General features: G+C 44.0%; 2 protein-coding genes across 3 annotated transcripts in view; one reads left to right on the top strand and one right to left on the bottom strand.

The window, feature by feature from the left end:
- Positions 1–622: 622 nt before the first annotated feature.
- Positions 623–26032, bottom strand: KCNK6 (potassium two pore domain channel subfamily K member 6). Of its 2 annotated transcripts, XM_063431059.1 has the most exons (5): positions 25872–26032; positions 13369–13602; positions 11431–11744; positions 3768–4163; positions 623–2413 (listed from the first exon to the last, which is right to left on the bottom strand). In XM_063431059.1, exons 3-5 carry the CDS (start codon positions 11735–11737, stop codon positions 2190–2192), a joined length of 927 nt encoding a protein of 308 aa, XP_063287129.1. In that variant the 5' UTR covers positions 11738–11744; positions 13369–13602; positions 25872–26032; the 3' UTR covers positions 623–2189. The 2 variants fall into 2 exon arrangements, with proteins under 2 accessions (XP_063287129.1, XP_063287131.1); XM_063431061.1 differs by lacking the exons at positions 13369–13602; positions 25872–26032 and adding an exon at positions 12240–12351.
- Positions 25577–26230, top strand: part of YIF1B (Yip1 interacting factor homolog B, membrane trafficking protein) — a 28905-nt gene continuing 28251 nt past the window's right edge. The window contains exon 1 of the mRNA XM_063431058.1: positions 25577–25597. Within this exon, the coding sequence (XP_063287128.1) occupies positions 25592–25597 (6 nt within the window). The 5' untranslated portion in view covers positions 25577–25591. The remainder of the gene's footprint in view (positions 25598–26230) is intronic.

Below are 26230 nucleotides of genomic sequence, written 5' to 3'. Positions count from 1 at the left end.
GTTTCTGATTTATCAAGATCATCACAAAAAACCCGCAGGCTCCCAGGGGACATTCAAAAACAGTTTGACTGCTTCTCATGGCTTCATAACCACCCCATGCTCTTGTGGTTATGGTGTTTGGAGTATCCCTTTAAAGAACTCTGATATTTGAGGCGCCCCTTCCCATTGTCTGAATCAATTGCAATTGGTTGATGTGACAATATTTGTTTTTGGTTTACGTTCCACTGAGTGATGTTAATCCTAATCTTGATTTAGCTAATGTGATACTTACAGCTTCATTTAATAAAGTGAACATTGTTAGAATTTCAAAGTGGAAAAGTCCCCTGCTTCTTTTGAAAGCCTACCTTCCCCTAAAGCTGGTGTGTCCTCTTCCCACGTGATCACAGGTCAGGATAATGAATAAATCAATATGAATAAATACAGATTAATATAACGAATACAGCATGTAGGACATACCCCACCATCTCCATACCAGGAGGAGACAATGCTAAATACATGTATAAAGGCCTCATCAGGAATTGGCTATTTATTTAGAAATCTAAAGATTGTTTTTTGTTTTTTTTAAACATTTTTTACCACAAATAAACTAGAAACATACTACAAACAAAGTGCAGGCTGAAGCTGGTTTTCATAAATATATTTATTTGTGTTAATAAAAAAACTGTGCAGACAAAAGGTTTGGTACTCTAGATCGCAAATGCTTTGTAAAGTATGCATGTTGTGTGTTAAAATGTAAATAAATAATTAATATTACTATGAAAATTTAACAAGGAACATTTCATCATAAATATTGTATGAGACCAGATTCTTAAAATTATTTGTGCTCTCATGTAGGCAAGTGGGAGACCACGGGGGGCTATGTGGAATTTGCAGGTAAGTAGCGGAATTAAGCTCTGACATCATCTTGCCGTCCACACCAGCTCTGCAACTCCCAAAGTAGAAGAACTCACATACTTAATCCAGTTGCTGACTGTGCATAATGGGATTTGTAGTGCACAGTAACAGGCGGGTGGGGTCAGATTTCCTTAATAATTCCACATGATCTCTCCCTCGGGTTTCCCAAAACACCACACCCAATAGCCCAGCTTAAAGTGTGCCCAGGGTCTGTAAAGTGATCAGAAAGATTAACTTGGATTCAAGATGATGGTCTCACAATAAATTAACCAAGATTTAGACCGGTATTTTAACAAGTAACATTGAAACAACATAATTGATAATTCTACGCCGTTGCATAGCTCCTTTCCATCACATGGCCTTCCCTTTAACAGGTCACTCTGCTCCTACAGTGACTGTCCCTTTAAACAATTAAATACATTCTTGCCATCTTGATAATCAGTAATCCTGAACAAGGCTGACCGTGCCAAATAGGATAGTATGGTGGAGCCGCAAACATTTTGCAAAGGAATATATTTTGCTTACATAAAAAAGGAAATTTCACATGATTAAGTTTTTAAAAGAAAGACCTGGGTCAAATTTACAGAGCAGGTTGCAGAGGTAAGATTTAAATAGGAAAAACCATTTCAGACTGAAAATAACATTAAATTAAATTATTTTTACGTTTTTGTTTAAAACAAAAAAACACCCTAAAACAAAACTGGTCCATTTGTGCACCTGAATTAACGTACACTGGTTTAGACGTTCTCATGCAGCCAGTCGGCTTTGTCTAGACCGGATCAGTTTGTCAGGTGTTACAATACAGGCAGAGGGAGTCTAACCCATAGATAGAACTCACTGCGTGTATTGTCACCTGTCTAACTGTTTGTCTGAGACATTTTCACGCAGTGTGCTAAATGAAGCTTGCTGCAACAGAAAAGACATTTAGAGAGATCAAAGTGCAGTCGCTGTTTCATGGACATTACATTTAAGCCAACCCACAAAGCCAGCGGAGTTTAAGGGACTGTATGGTGTACAGGTATATCAGTTGAGGTGGAACAGCCCCTTGAAATGGTCCTTCTGAGTAACTAAAGCAGAGCACCAGGTGTCATTAGGAAATAAATGCAAATGTTATTTCTAAAACACTTAAAGTTTAAGTTCAATTTAATCTCATATCGGAGAAAGGTCAAACCAGTCTTTTACCCTGATGGTTCAATGACAAAATAAACCTGGGAAATGTATATAAATAGAGAATCTTGATGGAAGGTCGACTGGAAGATCTTTGGTTGGTTCTGGCTGCCACTTCGATGTCAAGGTTACCGATTGATGGATTCATAACCAGGTTGGGTATCTGTATTGAATGGTCTCTTGGGTTCAGTTTCTGTTAGAGAAGAATTTGCGGTCTCCAAGATGGGTTCCAGGTCTTCTTGGTCCGCCAAGCGAGGGAGGAAAAGCATGTCCGTGAGTCCGTGAAGATCAGCAGCCTTGTGGAACGTCTGAAGGAAAAGCAACATGGACAAAAGTCCAAGAAAGAGGTAGACTACAGCCAGGAAGAACGGGGCAGGATATGCAGATGGAGGAAGTGATTCATTGAGGAGATTGGTGGAAGGATAAAACAGGAAGAGGGGGTCAATGGATAAGAAAATTGGGCAGGAGGTTAGTTGACAGCAGAAGAGACACAGTATTAGTTGGACAACAAAACAGGACAAGTTTGTGAAAATAGAAGACGATGGTAAAAGAAAATAGCAGAAGAAAAGAGAGACAAAAAGAATAATTGTGATTAGTAAATATAACAACACTAAACATTTATTTTATAAACAAAATAGAGGAGCATTCTGAGCAAAAGGCATATACCAGCAATTACCACAATCTTTTCATGGAAAAGGGTCTCAGTATGAAGTAAGCCCCCCACATCGAAACTGCCGGCATTGTATGGCAGAAATTCCAACATCCTCATGCAATGCCAATGTCAAGAACCACTTTGGACCCAGAAGCTCAATCAGACACCCTGACAGCCACTGGAGGTCTGTTTAGCGTAGTGGCTGGGACACTGCACCCAGACCACTTCATTGAAATGAAGTGCTTATACTGTCCCTTTAAAAGCAGTCAGCTCAAATAAGAGTAAAACAAGTTGACCTCTCAGGGCATTGTGTTTACATGCGTATACAAAGCAGCAAAATAATAAATATCCTACACTCATAGCTTAGCAATCTGATTAATAACACATTCTGACCTTCCCAAATTGTCATTACTGGCGATGGCATCACTTCGAATATATTTAAACATCACGTTTTATCCGCGAATTAATCATCTTTATCAAAGAGATTTAAACCAGATTTAAAAGAAACACGATGTATCTGGCTGCCAGTACAGGGCTGCCTTTCTCCAGATTATTTTTAACGCTGTGCATTACATACCCTCCTGTTTGCAGATTCTCTGCTGACTCGTTCTATAATTCCTGCGCACACAGTCTGACTTCTTACCATTCATTGGGGTAAGGGACAGTGTTGTGGTGTCTGCTGTGCTGACAATGGGCTATTTATGCATGTGATTCCTTGCTGAAGCACATTTAAAAATGACTTGGTTCCTCTTCGGTCTTAGTGTTTTTTTCAGGTCAAGCCTTTGAGTAAAACTACAGATCGAACCAGATCTCGTCTTTCAAGTTTACATTCTGTAGGTATTTTCCCTTTGATATTTTTTTTTAGATTAATATATTAAAATAGGGCTATTTCATACAAAAGCAAGAGATTCAGGGGGATTATGGGAAAGGTCTGACTGATCCTGTTAGTATCTCACTTCCTTGTTGTATCACGGAACATAAAGAGTGATTTTAAGAAATGTTTGTTCTGAGACCCCATCTATGGTTACGCTGACACCACCCCGTGGATACTTACAGGCGACAGACACCTTGTAGAGCTGTCGGAGAAACTGATCACTCTGCTCCCCAGGAACGTAGTCTCCCAGGCCGATAGTGCAAAGCGAGATGAAGCAAAAGTAGAATGCATCCAGGAAGGTCCAAGTTGTCTCTATGGCGTTAAAGATGGCAGATGGAACCACGAGGAAGAAAATTAGCACCACTATTGTCAAGACACATAAATGAACTCTGGTGACCATCTTGCGGTCGTAGCCCCGATGCACATGGAAATAACGGATTGGTCTGTGGGTGAAGGTTGCCATGAGTCTCTGGACTGCAGCACTGAGGACAAGCATGGTGAAGGGGACTCCCACCAGGGCGTAGAAGATGCAGAATGCTTTCCCGGTGTCAGATAGAGGCGTGGTGTAACCATAACCTGGATTAAAAAATTAAAAATAGACAACAGTGAAAAATGGATCGTTAGCCGAGACCCGTGTGTTTGCATATAAAGAGCTATGTAGCTGTGTTTAGGTTATAGAGGATATAAGGACCATTTCTAATTAAAATTACTTCTTCCTCTTAATTGGTTCCATGGTTATAGCATTTCATGTGGTCATTTAATACACTGACCACACACGTGGCCAGCTATAGCATGTATAGCCAATATTTACACTATAATGCTCACTACACTATATCAATAAACTGGTTTAACCCCGCCCACAGCGGCAGCAAAGGGCACAGGATTTGTGTGCTAGCAGAGCCCCTGTTTTTTTAAAACCGCTAAAAAAAAATATAAAAATGAAGAATTTGTCAAATATCAAAAGGGCTGCATCATGACGCCATAACCACTGAATATACTGTAACAAATAAGAGGAAGTGGTTATGGTGCTTGGGGTGTCTCTTTAAATGGAAACGGGTGGCAGTGAGAAATTGACAATTATCAGCAGATAAGGAACCTCGAGCAGATGTCTAGTGAGAAATGTAAATATTCGTTTAGAAATCCCTGATAAGGAGACAGAGTGGTTTGTTCCTGTATTAATCAGACTGGATGGCTATTTACTATTGGTCTTCCCTTTGATGCCCCTGGTTAACAATCCGACCTGAATGGTTGTACAACCCATCAAAAGGGCGGTTAAACTCTTTAAAAGCTCCCATAAACTCCTAAATGAACATATCTAAGAGTATGACCGTTACTAAGCTACAGGAAACAGGTATGGGAGCAGGGTGTTACGATACTCTGTGTCTGTCTTTTCAAATGTATAGAGCTATAGATCACACACCTCACTACTTCCGTTCTGGATACAAGTGCATGACAAGCCACGTACGTCAATCTATTGCACTTTTACCTCTTGTGCAACTATTCTACCACTTCCCCTTAAACTGATACGCTTGTTCAAACAGGCGCAACTCTGCCTCAAAGTCCAACCTGATACCCGGCGTAAAGAATCCAGTATGTGCATTCATTTGTCGCCATTTATCTACCCCACCTGCAGAGCTGCTTGGAGGAGGGGGGGCTGCTTGTTCTGAGTAAAACACAGATATTTGTGCTAAATGTACAGAAATGGAGCATCTGTTCTGTTCTCTACGTAGTAAGTCACAGACCTGGGAAACGGATGCTAAAATAGCAGAGTCAGAAACATACAATGCGAGTCTGGTAGAAAACAATGAGTCTAAGCATCATACAGCAATGAAACTACTGAACCAAAACTGTCCATCGCTGTGCTTTATGGACGTACTCACCTCTGGCTTCAATTCCACAAATAACGTACCGTTAACACAACGTACAAAGCCAAGCCAAAAAAAAGGGCGGAGCGACTACCTGCGACAACATGACATATTTACAAAAAGGATATCTTTCTAGAAATACTATTTATTTTGCGGGAAATCTAAGCTCTTGCTAAGGAACGGGGTGAAGCTAGGTACGGGGTGAGGCTAGCTAGGAACGGGGTGAGACTAGGAACGGGGTGAGACTAGGAACGGGGTGAGACAAGGAACGGGGTGAGACAAGGAACGGGGTGAGGCTAGAAACCGGGTGAGGCTAGAAACCGAAAAAGGGGTGAGACTAGGAACGGGGTGAGACTAGGAACGGGGTGAGGCTAGGAACGGGGTGAGGCTAGGAACGGGGTGAGGCTAGGAACGGGGTGAGGCTAGAAAACGGGGTGAAGCTAGAAAAAGGGGTGAAGCTAGAAAAAGGGGTGAAGCTAGAAAAAGGGGTGAGGCTAGAAAAAGGGGTGAGGCTAGAAAAAGGGGTGAGGCTAGAAACTAGGAACGGGGTGAAACTAGGAACGGGGTGAGACTAGGAACGGGGTGAGACTAGGAACGGGGTGAGGCTAGGAACGGAGTGAGGCTAGGAACGGAGTGAGGCTAGGAACGGAGTGAGGCTAGGAACGGGGTGAGGCTAGGAACGGGGTGAGGCTAGGAACGGGGCGAGGCTAGGAACGGGGTGAGACAAGGAACGGGGTGAGACAAGGAACGGGGTGAGACAAGGAACGGGGTGAGGCTAGGAACGGGGTGAGGCTAGGAACGGGGTGAGGCTAGGAACGGGGTGAGGCTAGGAACGGGGTGAGGCTAGGAACATGAACGGGGTGAGGCTAGAAAAAGGGGTGAGGCTAGGAAAGGAGTGAGACTAGGAACAGGAACAGGGTGAGACTAGGAACGGGGTGAGGCTAGGAACGGAGTGAGACTAGGAACGGGGTGAGACTAGGAACGGGGTGAGACTAGGAACGGGGTGAGACTAGGAACGGGGTGAGGCTAGGAACGGGGTGAGGCTAGGAACGGGGTGAGACTAGGAACGGGGTGAAAATAGGAACGGGAATGAGGCTAGGAACGGGAATGAGGCTAGGAACGGGGTGAGGCTAGGAACAGAGTGAGGCTAGGAACGGAGTGAGACTAGGAACGGGGTGTGACTAGGAACGGGGTGTGACTAGGAACGGGGTGTGACTAGGAACGGGGTGTGACTAGGAACGGGGTGAGGCTAGGAACGGGGTGAGGCTAGGAACGGGGTGAGGCTAGGAACGGGGTGAGGCTAGGAACAGGGTGGGGCTAGGAACAGGGTGGGGCTAGGAACAGGGTGGGGCTAGGAACAGGGTGGGGCTAGGAATAGGAACGGGATGAGACTAGGAACGGGATGAGACTAGGAAAGGGGTGAGTCTAGGAAAGGGGTGAGTCTAGGAAAGGGGTGAGTCTAGGAAAGGGGTGAGTCTAGGAAAGGGGTGAGTCTAGGAAAGGGGTGAGTCTAGGAAAGGGGGGAGGCTAGGAAAGGGGGGAGGCTAGGAAAGGGGGGAGGCTAGGAAAGGGGGGAGGCTAGGAAAGGGGTGAGGCTAGGAAAGGGGTGAGGCTAGGAAAGGGGTGAGGCTAGAAAAAGGGGTGAGGCTAGGAAAGGGATGAGACTAGAAAGGGTGAGACTAGAAAGGGTGAGAGTAGAAACAGGGTGAGACTAGGAACGGGGTGAGACTAGGAACAGGTTTAGTCTAGGAAGGGGGTGAGAAAGTTTGGGGAGGAATTCAGCATTTTGCTTTTCAGCCTTCGCCAATCCCCATACTCGTGTACTTTTATTATGAAAAAAATGTTATGTAACTTCATACAATCTATACAATCATGTCAGGCGAATAACCCAAACACATTCTATCCCCACAAATTAATACTAACCTACCAGGTGCCTTTCCCATTGATCAGTGGGTTACATATAAACAATAGACGGGAAGACTATTGACTCTTCCAGCTCACTAATGCCGGAGGATTACATGATAAAGACATTTATTGACGGTCACTGATTGTGCGATATCTACCGCTTAGAACATGCCTGTTGAGCATGACGTCCTGGAGGCGCTACAGGTGAACTCTTAGTCAGAATACATGATCTAAACTGCACACGTATATAAACAGAGAAAAAGATGCGACCGTGTGATAGTGTCCCTTTAAAACACTAGCTATACTTTACATTGATCTCTTTAAAATCTATTCAGCTGTTTTACAGATTGTTTGCACTGCATTGCGCATGTTGGGCATACTCATCACAGAATACAATAAATCTCTTCACCTTATAACAATCTAACGCTAATCAAGTCAAGACACTGTCATTGTAGCCACTCTCCTTCCGCCTTCTTTTTGTCGGCAATCATGCTTCCAACTTGTAATCCAATTCAATGCTTCTCATAGAGAAGCATTATGAACGAGAAGCGCATGCGCGGCAAGCATCTCACTCCTCGTAGGGGAAAGCCGAATTCAATGCTTCTGTATAAGGAGCATCGGAGGACATTAAACGTCCTCATGCCATCCTCACGCAATATGGGAGGACGTCGAACGTCAAAGAACCAAGTCTTTCTTACTTCTCACAGGGGAAGTGTCTCTAATGGCAGGGAGGCACTAGAGGTGGCGTTAACCTTGGAATGTAAACATTGCTGTATCTCCAATGCAGCGTTAAAGGGACAGGACCACTGCAACAGGAATACTTCATTGAGACAAAGTGGTCTGGGCGAGTATAGTGGTCCTTTAACACAGCGCACACGATAAAATAGCACTTGGAGGGCGGCACTAGTTTTTGTTTACTTGCCCAGCGTTGAAGGGTTTGCACGGTCAATTACCAGTCTGAACTGAGTCAGAGCCTCTCCATATAAAACACACTCAAAGCGTTTATCAATTCTTACTTGACATTTTGCCTTTAAATATGCCGTTTCTGAAGGCTGCCTAAAGTTTTGACATACTTGCTGTGTTCATACACAATTGACTTTGATTTAGCTGAGGGCCTGAGTGAGGGAATACCTGTGTTACGAGCTGTGTATACACTCAGGATGCCAATATTTAGCATTCCTCGTGCGATTTGACCATTGCTGGCAGGCACATAAATAATTCACTGTGCGCGTGTCGCTGCGACAAGGTTTTACCGATCACAGGATGCACTGATCCTGAGCCGATACACTAAATTCTCCGTAATATCCAGATCTTTTCAAGGATTGGGAGTACTTTCTGTGCAATGCCAGGGATTACCTGAACTATTCTTTTTTGTTTATTGTTTCAAAACTCAGGAACAATTATATATATAAATAATATTATGAAAGAAGCGGACACAAATAAAATAAAATCATAGGCACACGATGGCCCTTACGGATATGGTACATTGGGTTGCCAGCGTAGCCCACCTCCGCCAAGCTGGACCCTGATAGATTGTTCTGTGTTCTAATCTACGGATACAAAGAACACCCTTATAAAACTTTAAGGGGGAGGAGCAATAGATAGGAGAGGCTCCTGGTTGGTCGATCCTCTTCCTGGTAATAGAGGGGCTCGATGCCGGATTTTCCCAATGGATAACCAGCAGCCAGAACATTTAACGGGAGCATCTTTTTAATTTATTTTGACTTTTCCTATATGAAAAAAGGGCTGAAAAGTTCAGCTACTTTGGCCTTGAATTTGCAATTTCCCAGTCCTTCCTATCTCAGGTTTGCTGACTAAGCCCCAGGTAAGGAGGATACAGCTACTACACCCTTAAGCGGAAACACCTTTCTCAAACTGTAACCTTAAACCAAACAAAGCATAGCTTGCCTCTGAGAATCAGTGATCATTAAATGCAACAAAGCATTCATGGCTGTCACCAACGTGGCTTCTTTTCATTCCTAGTAACACAAATGGAACTTCTGTTAAACCACAGAAAAAAAAGCAAAGTTAGCGACTAGTTTTACGATTTGTATAGAATAGCTAGATTCGATTTTCTTTGCAGGATTAGTAGCCAGCTTCCTGGGGATAATAACTAAAAGTATAGTAATTACTGCCGTGTCTAGAGTCCACCTTCCTAGGCTAGCAATGGGTCAGCGGTGGGAGATTATCAGGATGCCAACGAGGGACAAACTTTTTCTGTTTTTTCACATCAATGCGGCCCCGTACGCCTCCTTATGGGTAATCCGGTTCTAAGAACGTGGTTTGAGGAGGTCTCAGGGGGTCGGGGGTTGAACACATGCGGTTACATTTACTGAGCCCAAAAAGTTGGAGTACAGAGGGAAATTCTCAGGATAGAATCTAGTTCCCCACCATGTTTAAACTTCTCCAGACATGTCACTGTTTTATTCAGTAAATGTCAGGATATCACGCGGCGGAGCTGTGTTTGCTGATCCTCTTATTTCTTATAAAATGTTACAGTTCACTTATTTAGTTTCTCAATCCAATCCTTGTGTACAGTCTAAACAGCTTACTATTTCTCTGTGCCCCGAAGGGAGACACGAGGATTTAAGTACTCACAATATTTACATATCTGAAACTGAAAATTCCCAGCAAGCGACCATGGTGCGGAGTGTGTTACATCGCAGAGTGCTTTCGGTGTCTCTTATCTGGGTAACAGGCATTCCACTGGCCAGTGTGTCGGCTACCAGGAACACAAAGGGTTAATGGGACGTGCATGGGAGGGAGGAAGTGTTACCGTGCTTTATTTTTATTGTTGGATACTCTCAAAGTTTCCAGGACATCCATACGTGATTAACCCCTCGCCTGCCAGAACAGGAATCAGAGCAGGAAAAACAGACCCTGCAGCCCCCCAACCTTACTTCTGGGGAGCAATTAAAACCAGTGTGCAACCCTCTAAATTACAACAAAACATCATCAGGAATCGCAGGGCAATAGTATTCATAAATAGAAAATAAATAAAATGACATGCTTCGTTCTTATTGTGAAAGTATCTAGATCACACTAACAAATATAAATGCCTTTACAGTGTGACCTATTAGAGGTGAGAAATACTGCTTTAAAGGGACACTGTAGTAACCAGAACATCTACAGCTTAATGTACAGCATACAGCTTAATGTACGGCATACAGCTTAATGTACGGCATACAGCTTAATGTACGGCATACAGCTTAATGTACGGTATACAGCTTAATGTATGGTATACAGCTTAATGAACGGTATACAGCTTAATGAACGGTATACAGCTTAATGAACGGTATACAGCTTAATGTATAGTATACAGCTTAATGTACGGTATACAGCTTAATGTACAGTATACAGCTTAATGTATGGTATACAGCTTAATGTACGGTATACAGCTTAATGTACAGCATACAGCTTAATGAACGGTATACAGCTTAATGTATGGTATACAGCTTAATGTATAGTATACAGCTTAATGTAGCTTAATGTACGGTATACAGCTTAATGTACGGTATACAGCTTAATGTACGGTATACAGCTTAATGTACGGTATACAGCTTAATGTAGTGGTTCTGGTGTCTTCTGCTTGTGGCTGTAGCCTTCTCAATGTAACCACTGTCTTTTCAGAGAAATGGGAGTGTTTAAATTGCTGCCTAGTAACACCTCTAGTGGTAGTCACTCAGACGGCCAATACAGGTGCTTCCTATCTCACTGCTGCACAGTGTGCAGCACTAACATTCATCGTCTCCATGCAGATGCTCCTCATAGAGATGCACTGATTCAATACATCTCTATGGGCCGAGCACAGTGTTTTGCTGCTCATGCGCAATAGCCTGAAAGCATTGGACTGTCTGAGATCATCAAATTTTATAATCTCAGCCAAGGAGGTGGAACGAGAGTGGGGCAAGCCGCAAGGAAGCCCGTGCAGCACTGGAAAAAAAAATTAGCAAATCATCTTTTTATTAAGAGATAAGGTGGGGCCTTTAAACAAGTCGTACATGGGACTGTCCCTTTAACCCATTAAACTGTCACTAGGTCCCTTTGTGCCAACATAGGTTACGAGATCTTACCCACTGTGGTGACCAAAGTGCTGGAAAAGAACAACGATGATGCCAGGTCCCATCTGCTTTCGTTGGATGCATTGTTTAAGATGGAGACGCCAAACTTGTTGGCATTGATAACCTTTGCCAAAAACTCCTCCAGATCCGTCTCATTAACACAAGAACTCTCCGACAGGAACTGCTGCTTGCGATCAACCAGGTCCTTCCGCAACTGGCGCTCGTACGGAGATTCAATGGTGGATACAACCAGGGACCCCAGGAGCAGGTACGCCAAGTAGCCACCGACCAGCAGACAGAGCAAAACCCAGGACTTCATGGCCAGCCTGTGAGATGGTGACGACACGGTCATTTCCGAAAACAGAGATATAATCAGTCAGATAAAGACTATAGAAACAACAGTGTCTTATAAAATAAGCTACAATTTTAGTCTATTCTGGATTTACAGGCAGGAATTGATTTTTACACCGCACAGGTAATCGCGGCCACAAATGTCATCAGCAAGAGCGGCGCTTCTATAATAAAACCCTCTATTTTTACTGTTTGTAGATTCATTTTTTAAACAGTTTTATCAATCCTTTGGAGCCTGGCAGAGTTACATCACTGATATGTCTCTCCATTCGGTCCCATTAACTCTGGGAGAATTGATATGAGATTGGTTAATTTAAAAAAAAATTTAATTAGCTCCACCAAGAGAAACATTCAATAATCAGTGAGGGTGTACAACGTTTTCACATTCAATCAACTCAGACCTGAGAAACCCAGACTGCCTGAATACCGAACAAGATATGAAAAACTACAAAAACGACCCTGCCATTTACCTTGAAAATCACAGCTGTGCCCTCTCGGGTGCTGGTGGCGGGGGACGGGGGGCTACAGGCTCTGTAACTAAAGCTCCAGCTATGGGGTTCTTTACCCCAGATATCTTCAGGAAGATAGTTGATAGTTCTATGTGCCCTGTACATCCCCACCACTCATTCTTTAATTGCTATCGCCATGTTGTATATTTTTGTTCTGTCTGGGACAAAAGACATGCTTGCAGCCTAATTGGATAAGAAATGACCCCATAACTGGACTCTCTCTTTACAAGTGTGGGCATCTCCCGGGGACTGATGGACAGCCTGGCAGTGTGTTTTTATTACTTCTGCAATAGACGTGGCTCATCCAGAAGAACCAGATGCGGATGAGAAATTTGGGAGAGGTACCATTACGTCAGTCCTGGCTTCCTGCTTAATAAGCTGTTTAGAATAACACAGGGCAGGGCTGGGTATCACTCCATGTTGGATCACAGGCCTAATCATGCTAAGCCAACTTACGGCTGAAGGGCAGAAGGCCTTCCACAGTCGACAAAGCTTGCTCAGGATGATGAGGGTTGAAGTTCAGTGAATGGATGGCAGAGTGTAATGTGTGTGTGCTGGCCCAGCCGGCTGGAAGACTTGCTGGCTGAGTGCAATGAGAGTTAGTACAGTGGCTGGATGATAATGGTAACCCCACACTAGTACGAGGCTGTGGAAAGGATCCTGCTATATTATTTACAGGTACAGGCTTCGGGCCGAGCGGATTGTGGTGGAAACTTCTCTCCAGACTACCGTTTAGGTAATGGGGGATTTCCACCGATGGAAACAAACTGCACACCATCACAACATCACAATACACAATGACAGTCATGTTTAAAGTGCAATTCTGGAGCAATCAGCAAGATCTTTCTACTGGTTTCCATGGTAACTGCTCCACTTTTAGAACCTTGTCCAAAGAACATGTTTTTTATAAATAAATCTAAGAGATCCAGTGTGTCCCAGTCTCACACAGCAGCTGGGGTCCTGGATACCCCCCTGTCTCTGTACTGCTACCACCTCTGCTGAGAGGCCATTCCATGATGTAGGACCCTGTCTGATTCAGCCCAGGTGACAAACAAGATGCAGTTATAAGGAGGAACAGTCTCTTACTCACCAGTGAAGTCTCTTTGTCAGGCTATAAATCTCCTTTTCAAGAGGTCTCTTCTTGTGTGGAGCAGTCACAGAGTATCAGACTGTCTCATCTTGTGGCTGCAGGGATGGCAGTCTGCCTCCTCAGCCTGCACTCTCTCCCAGGCCTCCCTCTCTCTCCTTCTCATTTACTGGTTGCTGTCTCTCCAGACCCACTATTCTCTACAAAAACTTTAGCTGGGAGGAAAGTGAGGACTTCCTACAGAGAGAGGGAGGAGAGAGGCTGAGAGAGGAGGAGAAAGGTGACATTATAGGAGGGGAGAGACAGTGACAGGGGGGAGGTTGGGGAGACACTCACACACTCTCTCAAAGAGACAACCAGGTTAGGGAGTGGGGATACAGAGGATGGACACATAAATAGACACCCTCACACAGGGGAAAGAGACAGCCAGGCTGGGGGACACATAAATAGACACCCTCTCACACACAGGGGGAAAGAGACAGCCAGGCTGGGGGGGACATCAATAGACACCCTCACACACAGGGGGAAAGAGACAGCCAGGCTGGGGGACACATCAATAGACACCCTCTCACACAGAGGGAAAGAGACAGCCAGGCTGGGGGACACATAAATAGACACCCTCTCACACACAGGGGGAAAGAGACAGCCAGGCTGGGGGGGACATCAATAGACACCCTCACACACAGGGGGAAAGAGACAGCCTCTCACACAGAGGGAAAGAGACAGCCAGGCTGGGGGACACATAAATAGACACCCTCTCACACACAGGGGGAAAGAGACAGCCAGGCTGGGGGGGACATCAATAGACACCCTCACACACAGGGGGAAAGAGACAGCCTCTCACACAGAGGGAAAGAGACAGCCAGGCTGGGGGACACTTTGCTGATGCACTCTCACACAAAAAGAGACAGCCAGGCTGGGGGACACATAGCTGATGCACTCTCACACAGGGGGAAAGAGACAGCCAGGCTGGGGGACACATAGCTGATGGCACTCTCACACAGGGGGAAAGAGACAGCCAGGCTACATAGATCACTCTCACGCAGAAAGAGACAGCCAGGTTGGGAGGATACATTAATATTATATAATGAAACACACACACACACACACACATTTTTATTGCACTAACAGCATTTTGGGATAAGGGTTCTGTAGGGATAACCTTAGAGACTCAAACTTTAACTCTAAAGGAAGGCGGTGTGGTAAAACTACAACGTTATAGGAATGAAGTTGTTATGGTGCCAGGATGTCCCGCACCTTCTTTCCTTTTGACCATTAATCAAACCATTAACCAAACGTTTAAATCCAACGTGTTGAATCCAGCGCTGCCCATCTCCTAACACTTGTATCAGAGGCCTGAATTAGGAAATGGCGGACTGGGGCGTCGCTGATAGGCTGAGAGCACCATCATGCCCTCTTACCCTATCAGTAGCTCCCCTTTAACAAAATAGCCTTCGAACCTACATTTCCCCAGCCGTTTTGTGAATGGGGACCTACTGGTTGGCTGAGAGTGTCAGAGGTTCCCCTGTCTGCTGCTAAAAGTGTGAGGAAAAGGGCAGAGCTGACCGGCTGGATTCAACGCTTTGAGATTAAATAGTTTGTTACAGTTTAACCCCTGAAGGCATCCTGGCACCATAACAACTTAATTCCAGATATGAAACACTATAGCTTTACAAATAAAATCTCTATTTCTAACAGGATAGTGCCCCTGTCTCTACTTGTGCGTGCAATAAAATGTTTTCAACAGTGTGTGGATTGTGGAGAATTCAAAGAGATTTTCACATTTTGGGCCAAAATAGACAAATTTGATTTTAAAATGCCAGCTCTGTTTGCAGTTCTGCTATTTTATCGTGACAGTCCCATTGAATGCTCCACAATTCACACTTTACACAGAATTGTCAGGAATTCAAAATGAATTTACATTTTGGGCAGAAACAGCTGGGTTTGGGAAATTCTTGAAGTCACTCCGTCACTTCATATTCCAGACAACTGATATGTTAATGACCCGTCCGTGTGCTGTTACTTTGTAATTACATTTGTTCCAGTATGTCAATCATGTTTTGTTTGGATTTAGTGTCTGTCTTGGTTACCTATTGTACAGCGCTGCAGAATATGTTGGCAATATAAATAACTGACATTATAGGACACAATGTTAAGGACAATGTGCTGCCTATACCGGCTGCTGAAGCGGTCACGTTTGGGCTGAGAAGCTCTGTAAATATTGCACAGAGCAAGCGTGCTTAAAGGGTTAATCAAACCATCAAAACCACTACAGTTGGCCCCCGACGGACCCCAGACCTCCCAGAAACCCCAAAAAGACATAATGTACAGCAGCATTACAAGAACATAGAAGTTAATACTGTCAGCTGGAAAGGGTCGGCATGGAGCAAAACCAATTATTTTAAAACAACAACCAATCAGCTTAACTAAGAGTAACCAAACCTACACATGGCTTTATTGCTGGGAATTCAAACAGGATTATTTACTAAACCCCAGCTCGGAGCGAACGGCAAAATTCAGGGCTAAACTAGTAAAGTGTGACCATCAGCATGTTGCAGCATTCTTCATAAGCAACTGCTTTAGCCTCAATTTTGTCATTTAGATTTTAATTGGAAGTTTGGTCATTAGTGCTGAAATTTTTTTTTCTACAAATAGGCCAAAATAATCGACCTGGAAACATTCTCCAAGACAGCTATGCTCTCAGTTAGACTAATTAGGCCTTAAATGAGAAATATGCTTTAAAATTCCTTGTTAAAATAAATACTATTAGGTTATTCAGTAAAGGGAGAATTTGAAGTGATCCTACAGTTTCTGTGCTGTGACCACCTTGCCCTCCCTTCCTGTAACCTGATAGACCGTGTACCAAGCAAACGAGGCTCTGGGGACCGAGTTAGACCTGAGCTGCCATTGCTGGGTGGGGGTTGTATGCGGAACATATACAGACGGTGTTTATGGTGCTACAAAAACGACACAGGACTGAGACAGTACCGCAGCACTGACTATCATTAGTTAGCTCAGAGTTTGACAAACGTGCTTGGAATCTAGGAGCCAGTTAAAATTGTGAGGAAAAACATTATTTTCAATGACAAAAATACCATTAAATCTCTCTAAAACTGGGCTCTTTGTCTTTCCTCCTCCTAATACTGATCCTCCTCTTTCGCTCTCCCTTCAAGCTAGTGGTACCTACGTCAGTCCATCCTTGCACCCGCGCAGTCTTGGCGTCATACTTGACTCTAGCCTCACCTTTGAGACTCACATCCAGTATGTTGCCAAATCCTGTAGATTCCTGTAGATGTAGCCCGCATCCGCCCCTTTCTTATGCAAGATGCTACCAAGAAGCTTGTCCATGCTCTAGTGATTTCCCGCATGGATTATTGTAACCCTCTCCTAATTGGCCTTCCCAAAAGCCGTACTGCCCCGCTACAGTCTGTAATGAACGCTGCCGCCAGACTGATTTTCCTCTCTAGTCGGTCCTCTGACACCCCTCTGCCAGTCCTTACATTGGCGTCCTGTATCCTATAGGAGTCAATTTAAAGTGCTAACCCATACCTATAAAGCATTGACCAATTCTAGCCCCTCTTATATCTCTTCACAGATCCATAGATATGCCCCTTCTTGGTCCCTCTGCTCTGGCCGTGACCTCCTGACCGATGCTCGTACCCGTACGGCCAACTCGCGCTTGCAAGACCTCTCACAGGCAGCTCCTTTCCTATGGAATAGCCTGCCTACCGCCATCAGACTCTCCCCTAGTCTTCAATCATTTAAGAAGGGCCTTTAAACCCATCTCTTTAGGAAAGCTTATGGCCTCCCAGAGTAACCTCTACCTTACATACCTGTCTCTTGCTCTCTCCAAAGGGGCAGCACTCTACTCTCTCCTCCGGCTCTGCTTCACTCCCACCTAATTTGATTGCTATTTCCTGTCCTAACTGTAAGCTCGTTTGAGCAGGGTCCTCTTCAACCTATCGTTCCTGTAAGTTTTATTGTAATTGTCTTATTTATAGTTAAACTCCCCCCTCTCATAATATTGTAAAGCGATACGGAATCTGTTGGCGCTATATAAATTGCAATAATAATTCTTAAAAGGACACTACAATCACCAGAACCACTGCAGCTTACTATAATTGTTCTGGTTTCTATAACCTGCCCCGACAGCTTTTTAAGATAAACACTGCCTTTTCAGGGTAAAGGCAGTATTTACATTGCTGCCTAGTGACACCTCTAGGAGCAGTCCCTCTTAGTCCAGTGGTGCACAATGTGCAGCACCTACATTCAGCGTCCCCACACTCTGCATGGAGACGCTGAATGTTCCCCATAGAAATGCATTGATTCAATGTATCTCTATGAGGTGTTGCTGATTGGCTCAGCATTGCGTTTTTCCGCATATGTGCAATAACTCCCCCAATGTTTCCTTATGGGAAAGCATTGTATTGGCTGAGATCACTGAGATTCACCAAGGTAACTTGGTGTCTGAGATTTGTTGAGCCCTGAGTTAGCCATTATTTTGAACTGTCTTTGTTTATTGTATGTTTATGGCAATTCAATAGATTATCTGTATTAATATATTTCATTTAACATCATGTTCGAGAGTGGTTATTAGGAGTGGGATCCCTATCTACTCAGTGGGGAGGTTCTCCGGATGCAGAATCACTGAGTGGAAGCACTTATTACAGCAAGATGTTTCGATCTCCAAATTTTGGCGAAAGCTCAGACTTCCTGTTAGCGTCACAGTTTAATGTAGCCGCTGTCCATACTTGCCCTTCTAACAAAAGCACATAAGTAAGAGGTTACAGATGGAGGCACTGCTGAGATTAGTCGGAACACATGAAGAATAGTTAGTAAAATTGCATATCTTCTTACTATCATATCCCAGTTCCAAAGAGGGAGGGAATGGGGGATAAGGAAACCCATTCCTCTCAATCAAGCTGTGGTTGTATGCAACATACCTCTCAAACTAGAGAGAAGGAATTTTGATGGCATCATCCGACAGGTACATGGACTGGAGTGGTTTCTTCTAATTCAGACCCAGAAGAATAACGAGGCAGGATTAGCTGTAGCTCTTATAAGGGATTATGGTCCCCTAAACCAAGGATACGGCACCGTGTGTGTACAGTATTCTGGCACACTATTCCGGCCAGTCTCTTAATTTAGGTTTATGAAGACACTGATGATGAGGAAGACTCCAGACGCATATTTTGTTTAATACCAGGTGAAGAAGAAGACAGCGACCACATTACCAAAGCATGAGAAGAGTCTCTCCATAATTCAGGTTTTGGAGCAACTAGCCAAAAGTGTGGTAAGGACATCCATCCACTGAACATAACTACAAACAACTAAAGATTGTTTTATGGTACCAGGACCAGCTGGTGAGGAACATTTCAATTTGAGGAAGCTTTGAGAGAGTGGACTTGTGCTGAGGAGGCTACCCAGCTCAGGGAGAGAGTCTAAAATCATCTGTGCTTCAATTCGAGATGATGAAATAGTAAGATGATGAATTAGTAAGATCATGATTTAGTAAGATAATATCTTGATAACTCTACACAATCCTTATGGAAAGGAATGTGAAGAGGAGCAACACCTACAATATGCGGCTACTGTTCAGCATGAGAAGGAAAAGCTTTCATCATACCTAGCTTGGAATTAAAGCTGGGAAAGCTGTTTGAGAAAGGGATAATTTATGCAGAACAATTTGACGGGTATAGGCGATGGCAAGTTTTAAGGGGAATGCTACCTCGTGGTCGCACCATGATCAGCGCTGACCAGTTTTCTACGAGCCAGAGGATTATTGGACTTCACAGAAACAATGAAGGAAGCAAAAGCCATAAAGAAACAGATTGAGCGAGTCTCCCATCCGCATGGTAGTGAAATGAAATCCACATTTCAGGAAATCAGAAGGGGACGGATTCTAAAGCCCATTCCTCTAAGCCTAAAAAAAGGGACAAGCCAAGGTTTTTGTGTTTCTCAATTAGAGAAGAAGCAAGAGTTTAAATGTTTCAATGGTAAAACAGACTTGGAACATAGCAAACAGATATCCAGTAAAAGAAAATTGTCTTCATGCAGAAAAGCCAAGTCCTGGCCTTCACCCCAGAACAGACCAGCATCAAAAGAAAAATAACAAAGCTCTGAGGATCACCCTGTACCAACGAGTTTCCTGATCTGCAGAGACACACAGTATAGGAAGTACAGCCGCTCTGAGGGTCACCCTGTACCAACGAGTTTCCTTGATCTTTAGAGACACATAGTATAGGAAGTACAGCCGCTCTGAGGATCACCCTGTACCAACAAGTTTCCTGATCTGCAGAGACACACAGTATAGGAAGTACAGCCGCTCTGAGGGTCACCCTGTACCAACGCGTTTCCTTGATCTTCAGAGACACATAGTATAGGAAGTACAGCCGCTCTGAGGATCACCCTGTACCAACAAGTTTCCTGATCTGCAGAGACACACAGTATAGGAAGTACAGCCGCTCTGAGGATCACCCTGTACCAACGAGTTTCCTTGATCTTCAGAGACACATAGTATAGGAAGTACAGCCGCTCTGAGGATCACCCTGTACCAACAAGTTTCCTGATCTGCAGAGACACACAGTATAGGAAGTACAGCCGCTCTGAGGGTCACCCTGTACCAATGAGTTTCCTTAATCTGCAGAGACACACAGTATAGGAAGTACAGCCGCTCTGAGGGTCACCCTGTACCAACGAGTTTCCTTGATCTTCAGAGACACATAGTATAGGAAGTACAGCCGCTCTGAGGATCACCCTGTACCAATGAGTTTCCTTAATCTGCAGAGACACACAGTATAGGAAGTACAGCAGCTCTGAGGATCACCCTGTACCAACAAGTTTCCTGATCTGCAGAGACACACAGTATAGGAAGTACAGCCGCTCTGAGGGTCACCCTGTACCAACGAGTTTCCTTGATCTTCAGAGACACATAATATAGGAAGTACAGCCGCTCTGAGGATCACCCTGTACCAATGAGTTTCCTGATCTGCAGAGACACACAGTATAGGAAGTACAGCAGCTCTGAGCATCACCCTTGTGGCGAAAGTAACCTCGCCATGTTTTCTTGGAGGGGCCTATTTGCCAGCCTCCTGCCTCAGGACTATGGGCCATGCACAAAGGCTCATAAAAGACCGTGTTCGTGCCTTCTTGGCTATTCTGTTTGATAGTTTGTTCCCCTCCTATTTTAACATTGTCCCGTTCGACTACCGAACAACCACATGAACCAGGGACCACCCGGGAGCTTGTTAACACCTATTAACAACTTGGAACATTTCTCACCGCAGTGTTCTAATTGTTTGTCTGGGTGGCCACAATTCCTATGGACAACCACGAGGTGGCGGCAATTTGTTCGCATGAACGCAGGCAGCGGCGTTTGGGCATAAATCTTATGGAACTAAAAATCGGACACAGAAACTCCCGAACACCGCTGGACTCTCATCATCATCTGCGTTCGGTTCTATACAAATTAGAAGGGCACTGTTGGGTGGAATCGTTCGTCTGGATGAGGGGAACAAGCTCCAGGGTAAGTACATTGACTATGTGTGGTAATTTATTTGTTTTTAAACTACCAAACAAGACCGACCGAAAGCCCTGATTCTCTGGAACTATTTTGGGCATGGGACATGCATGCGGTGGGTCAAATAAATTACTTCCAGGAAATTCCTGAACCCCTGAACTGTTCTGGGTGTTTTTTGGATATATGTTGGTCACCCAGATCAGGGCTATGAGGGGATGTAACTTTTGGATTATATTAGTACAGTTCCTGATCAGATTAGCTTCCAGGCACAGGGGAGGGATTATCCGTTTATGTATGGGAGTGTCATGTATTGTAACACTGTTGTCATTGGTCTGTGACTTTGTAATTCAGTCTTCCATCAGGTCCAAGTGGGAGCACCCCTTGCATGGGTGATTTTCATAAAAGGCCAAGTGTGGTCCCATTAAAATGAGTTCCTGCTTATCCTCAACATAGAGCCTCGTCTCATGTGTGGGGGAAACGGCTGTACATACCCTGGGGATTGCTATATCACTGTACTCCCCTGGGATTATAATTACTAGCTCTTTTAAGAGCTGTTCCTGCTATACTCTCTGGAGTAGAAGAGGTTCACCCGGTGGGTGGAGGACGGCGAGTTCCCAGCCAAGTTGTAACGCTGGACGTGGGGACTACGGTGCTGATGGTGTCTGGTGGAGTGCTTGGAGTCCACGGTGAGCACTAGGAGCATTGATTGGTGGAGGCACCCGGTCGGGGTGCCAGGCGGTCCGTCACAACAAGTTTCCCTCATCTGCAGACACACACAGTATAGGAGGTACAGCAGCTCTGAGAATCACCCCGTACCAACGAGTTTCCCTGATCTTCAGAAATATACAGTATAGGAAGTACAACAGCTCTGAGGATTACCCTGTACCAATGAGTTTCCTGATCTGCAGAGATACACAGTATGAGAGCTGTAACTGCTGTTTCCAGTGTCTACTTCGAGTATTTTACAAATTACCAGCAGAGGAGAGCTGCATTGAAGATCCAGCAATCTGGTGAGCAAGAGTTATCCTCAGTGACATGTGTAATCTCCTCCTTACTGAGTGACTGGGATAATGGAATCTGTTGGCGCTATATAAATTGCAATAATAATAATAATAACTAGAAAAGCTACAATTTCTGGGGAAATTGTGTGAAGTGTTCTTGCCTCCACCAGTAGTCTACAACTGGAGTGGGCGGAGTAACTGTTATTATTTATTTATATAGCACGTTTAATTGCAACATTGTTGCCCAAAGTGCTTCACAGTTACATTAAAACATACAGTTATAAAAACATTAGCAGGTGCAAAAGGCCCTGTCTATGACATCACTTGCTGCTGCAGCCGTGCACAGGTCAGAGTATTTTTGCGGTTCCCATCTTCAAACGGTCGTATTTTAAAAACTATAAATCCTACAGTGAAGAGCTTTATATTGTGAGAATCACAAGACCCAGACCTACATTTTGATGTATAGTATGTCTCTGAGATATTAACAATGAAGGCACAGTCGCAGTTTAGAAATTGCCCTTCAAATGTGAGCTTTGCAGAGTGGAGTTTCAATTAATGTTAATGGACTGCGTGAGTTGCAAACAAATGGTCATATTGTGAAAACTATAAGGAATACGACTTAGCTGTGGATATTTTTAGTGGCAGCAGGGATAGCTGAACGTTTTGATATAAGATTTGTGTAGGTGGGCCTGAAAATGAGGGAGTGGTGGCAGTTTAGAAATCATGTCCTGATTTTTCAGCTTTTGCCAGCTCCCACTCTAGCTTTGCCATTCATTCCTATGGGACAAATTTTGCCACAAGAACGACGATATTCCGTGAACCATTCGGCGAAATGTTCTACAAAGTAATAGCAATCCGATCGGGAACAATCTGCACGTTTTGGTAAATTTTCGGCTATGTAGTGTAAAAACTGTGGGAGGAGTTAGGGTGGCAAATTTGGCTATAATAAGAATAATAATAACTAGAAAAGCTACAATTTCTGGGGAAATTGTGTGAAGTGTTCTTGCCTCCATCAGTAGTCTACAACTGGAGTGGGCGGAGTAACTGTTATTTATTTATATAGCACATTTAATTGCAATGTTGTTGCCAAAAGTGCTTCACAGTTACATTAAAACATACAGTTATAAAAACATTAGCAGGTGTAAAAGGCTTTGTCTATGACATCACTTGCTGCTGCAGCCTTGCACAGGTCAGAGTATTTTGGCGGTTGCCATCTTCAAACGGTCGTATTTTAAAAACTATAATTCCTACAGTGAAGAGCTTTATATTGTGAGAATCACAAGACCCAGACCTACATTTTGATGTATAGTATGTCTCTGAGATATTAACAATGAAGGCACAGTCGCAGTTTAGAAATTGCCCTTCAAATGTGAGCTTTGCAGAGTGGAGTTTCAATGAATGTCAATGGAAGGCGTGAGTTGCAAACAAATGGTCATATTGTGAAAACTATCAGGACTATGGCTTAGCCGTGGACATTTCTAGTGGCAGCAGGGATAGCTGAACGTTTTGATATAAGATTTGTGTAGGTGGGCCTGAAAATGAAGGAGTGGTGGCAGTTTAGAAATCATGTCCTGATTTTTCAGCTTTTGCCAGCTCCCACTCTAGCTTTGCCATTCATTCCTATGGGACAAATTTCGCCACAAGAACGACGATATTCCGTGAACCATTCGGCGAAACGTTCCACAAAGTAATAGCAATCCGATCGGGAACAATCTGCACGTTTTGGTATATTTTTGTCTATGTAGTGTAAAAACTGTGGGAGGAGTTAGGGTGGCAAATTTGGCTATAATAAGAATAATAAGAATAATAATAATAATATATATGTGAGATAACATTAAGTGGTCTTGCTATGCAAGAACACTTAATTAGACTTGTATCCAGAAAGTGAGGTTTATTTAAGAGTCTGAGTAAGTTTTACTGCCATCAGCAATGTAAACTCCATTGGGGTAGCATTGCCTACACCAAGGGCACTGACCATCTTGTGGGACACATTTACTAGAACTATTGGTGGGTGTTTTTTTTAGCTGGTCATATACAGACGGTGATTGTTTTTCTACAGAAACTACACAGGACTGAGGCATTACAGTAGTAGAGTTTATCATAAGCTAGCTATTATTTTGCACTGTTTATGTTCATTTGCAATAGTGTTTTTAATGTTAATTCAATATATTTCATTTACTCTCTGTGTTTGAGAGTGGGATCCCCATCTACTCAGTGGGGTGGGGTTCTTCGGATGTAATCATACGAAGTGAAGGTACAGATCACAGCAGGTCTCGACAAATCCCAGGCGCCAGGTCGCCATGGCTCCTAAGAATATTGTGTCCTATCATTATTATTATTTATATAGCCATCAAATTCCGCAGCGCTTTACAGTGGGTGGACGAACAGACATGTAGTTGTAACCAGACAAGTTGGACACACAGGAACAGAGGGGTTGAGGGCCTGCTCAGGGACGGGACATACTTGTGTATAAGGGAGGATAGATAGGTGGGAGTAGCATTATGTAGAGATTTGAAAGCAAGAACCAGAATTTTAAATTGAGCCCTATATCTTACAGGAAGCCAATGTAGGAACTGACAGAAGGCTGAGGCGTGGGCGCTGCAGGAGGGAAGGAAGATGAGCCTCGCCGTCGCATTCATTATGGTCTGTAATGGTGCAAGTTGGGAACACGTAAGACCATTGAGAAGTGGATTACAGTAGTCAAGGCAAGAAAGGACAGTGGAATGGACCAGCACCTCAGTCGCATCTGGTGTTAAGTAGGGTTGGATGCGCCCCGGGTAAGCACAATCAGCGGTTACAGAATCAGCCCCCGCGCGTACCCTGAGATGGCCGGCTGAGGGAGAATGGAGGCGGGCAGCGAGGAAGCCACTTATGTGATGCCAGTATATGATGTTACTCCGGCCCCGGCATCACTAGAAGATTTCAGCAACCAAACTGGACCTCAGAGAAAAGTTCCACGCCAGCTCTCCCAAAGTTAGGGACGTTGGATGGACTTAAATAAAAAAACAAATGATAATGAGTTTGTCTTTCAGTGAGTGTGTGTGTGTGTCTGTCTGTGAGTGTGTGTGTCAGTGATGCTGGTTTAGGTGACCGCACCCCCCTCCCATCGCATAGCAAAGGTGCTGGTCTCACCATGGTTGGCCCCACCTCCATGGTTGAGATAATCCTTTTCTTATGATCTCAGCCAATCCATGCTTTACCATTAGCATTGATTGAGAGGCTATTGAGCATGTGCAACATTTTCCGCACATCTCCTCATAGAAATGCATTGAATCCATGCATCTGTATGAGGAACATTCAGCACCTCCATGCAGCGCATGGATACGCTGAACGCCAGTACTCTACACTGTGCAGCACGAACACAGGAAGCACCTCTAGTGGCCGTCTGAGTGGCAGTCACTAGAGGTGTTACTAGGCAGTGTTTACATTAAAAAGCCTGCAGGGACAGGCTATAGAGACCTGTAGTTGTTCTGGTGACTATAGTGTCCCTTTAAGAAATGTATTTTTGTCGTTGAAAATAAAGGTTTCTTCATTCATAAAAAAAATCTCTCTCCTAACGTTTTTATCTGGCTTCTAGATTCTAGGCAGATTTGTCAAGTCGTGGATTACAGCAAGACATTCCGATCTCCAGATTTTGGTGGAAACTCAGACTCCCTGTTAGCATCAAAGATGAATGTAGCCACTGCCCAGATTTTACTTCTTGCAAATGCAGGTCAGGAAGGGGTTACAGTGAATTTCAGGTTTAAGGGCAAAATAGTTGAAATGGATTAATTCTTTAAATCAGCTATTCTCTCGGTTTGTCTATTATGGTCTAAAATGTAAAACTCCCTTTAAACTGTCACTGTAGCAAATAACCCTGAATATTAATGAATAATTCTGTGCACCCAACCTGTCTCGGTGCTGTGGACGAACCTTTAATCGACCCCCAACCTTCCTCTACAGAAAACAGTCATTCACTTATTACATTGTATATAGGACAGATTTACCTTAATGGTGGATCCCGCACACTGGGAACTCTGTGGAATCTTCAGAACCGGCTCAGTACTTGCACTGCGATATGCTCCTGACTTTCCATCTTACCAGGATCACCAACAATAATCTGCCTGGACCACAGGCCTCATGACACAGGCCAGGTAGCACTGCTGAGCTCACAAACAAGCCATGGGGCTATGAAGTAGGAGCTGTAATTAGGGAAAATACCCCAAACATCAAACAATTACTACCAGCTCACCACAATGGGCCCTTTCCTATCCTATCCACCCAGTAAGCACAGTTTATACATAGCTATGGAATGTGGAGGTTAAAGCGCTAAAGAATTATTACTTATAGTTTCATAGAACATTCA

Source organism: Pelobates fuscus, chromosome 9, assembly GCF_036172605.1.
Source record: "Pelobates fuscus isolate aPelFus1 chromosome 9, aPelFus1.pri, whole genome shotgun sequence".
Classification (NCBI taxonomy): domain Eukaryota; kingdom Metazoa; phylum Chordata; class Amphibia; order Anura; family Pelobatidae; genus Pelobates; species Pelobates fuscus.
Note: the sequence above shows the minus strand (reverse complement) of the source record. Positions and strands in the feature narration are given on the sequence as shown.

Coding starts and splice junctions, on each gene's coding strand:
- KCNK6 (XM_063431059.1), bottom strand. CDS start 11,737: ATGAAGTCCTGGGTTTTGCTCTGTCTGCTGGTCGGTGGCTACTTGGCG. Junction 4,164..11,430: donor CACTTTGGTCACCACAGTGG/GTAAGATCTCGT, acceptor TTTTTAATCCAG/GTTATGGTTACACCACGCCT. Junction 2,414..3,767: donor CTACAAGGTGTCTGTCGCCT/GTAAGTATCCAC, acceptor TCCTGGCTGTAG/TCTACCTCTTTCTTGGACTT.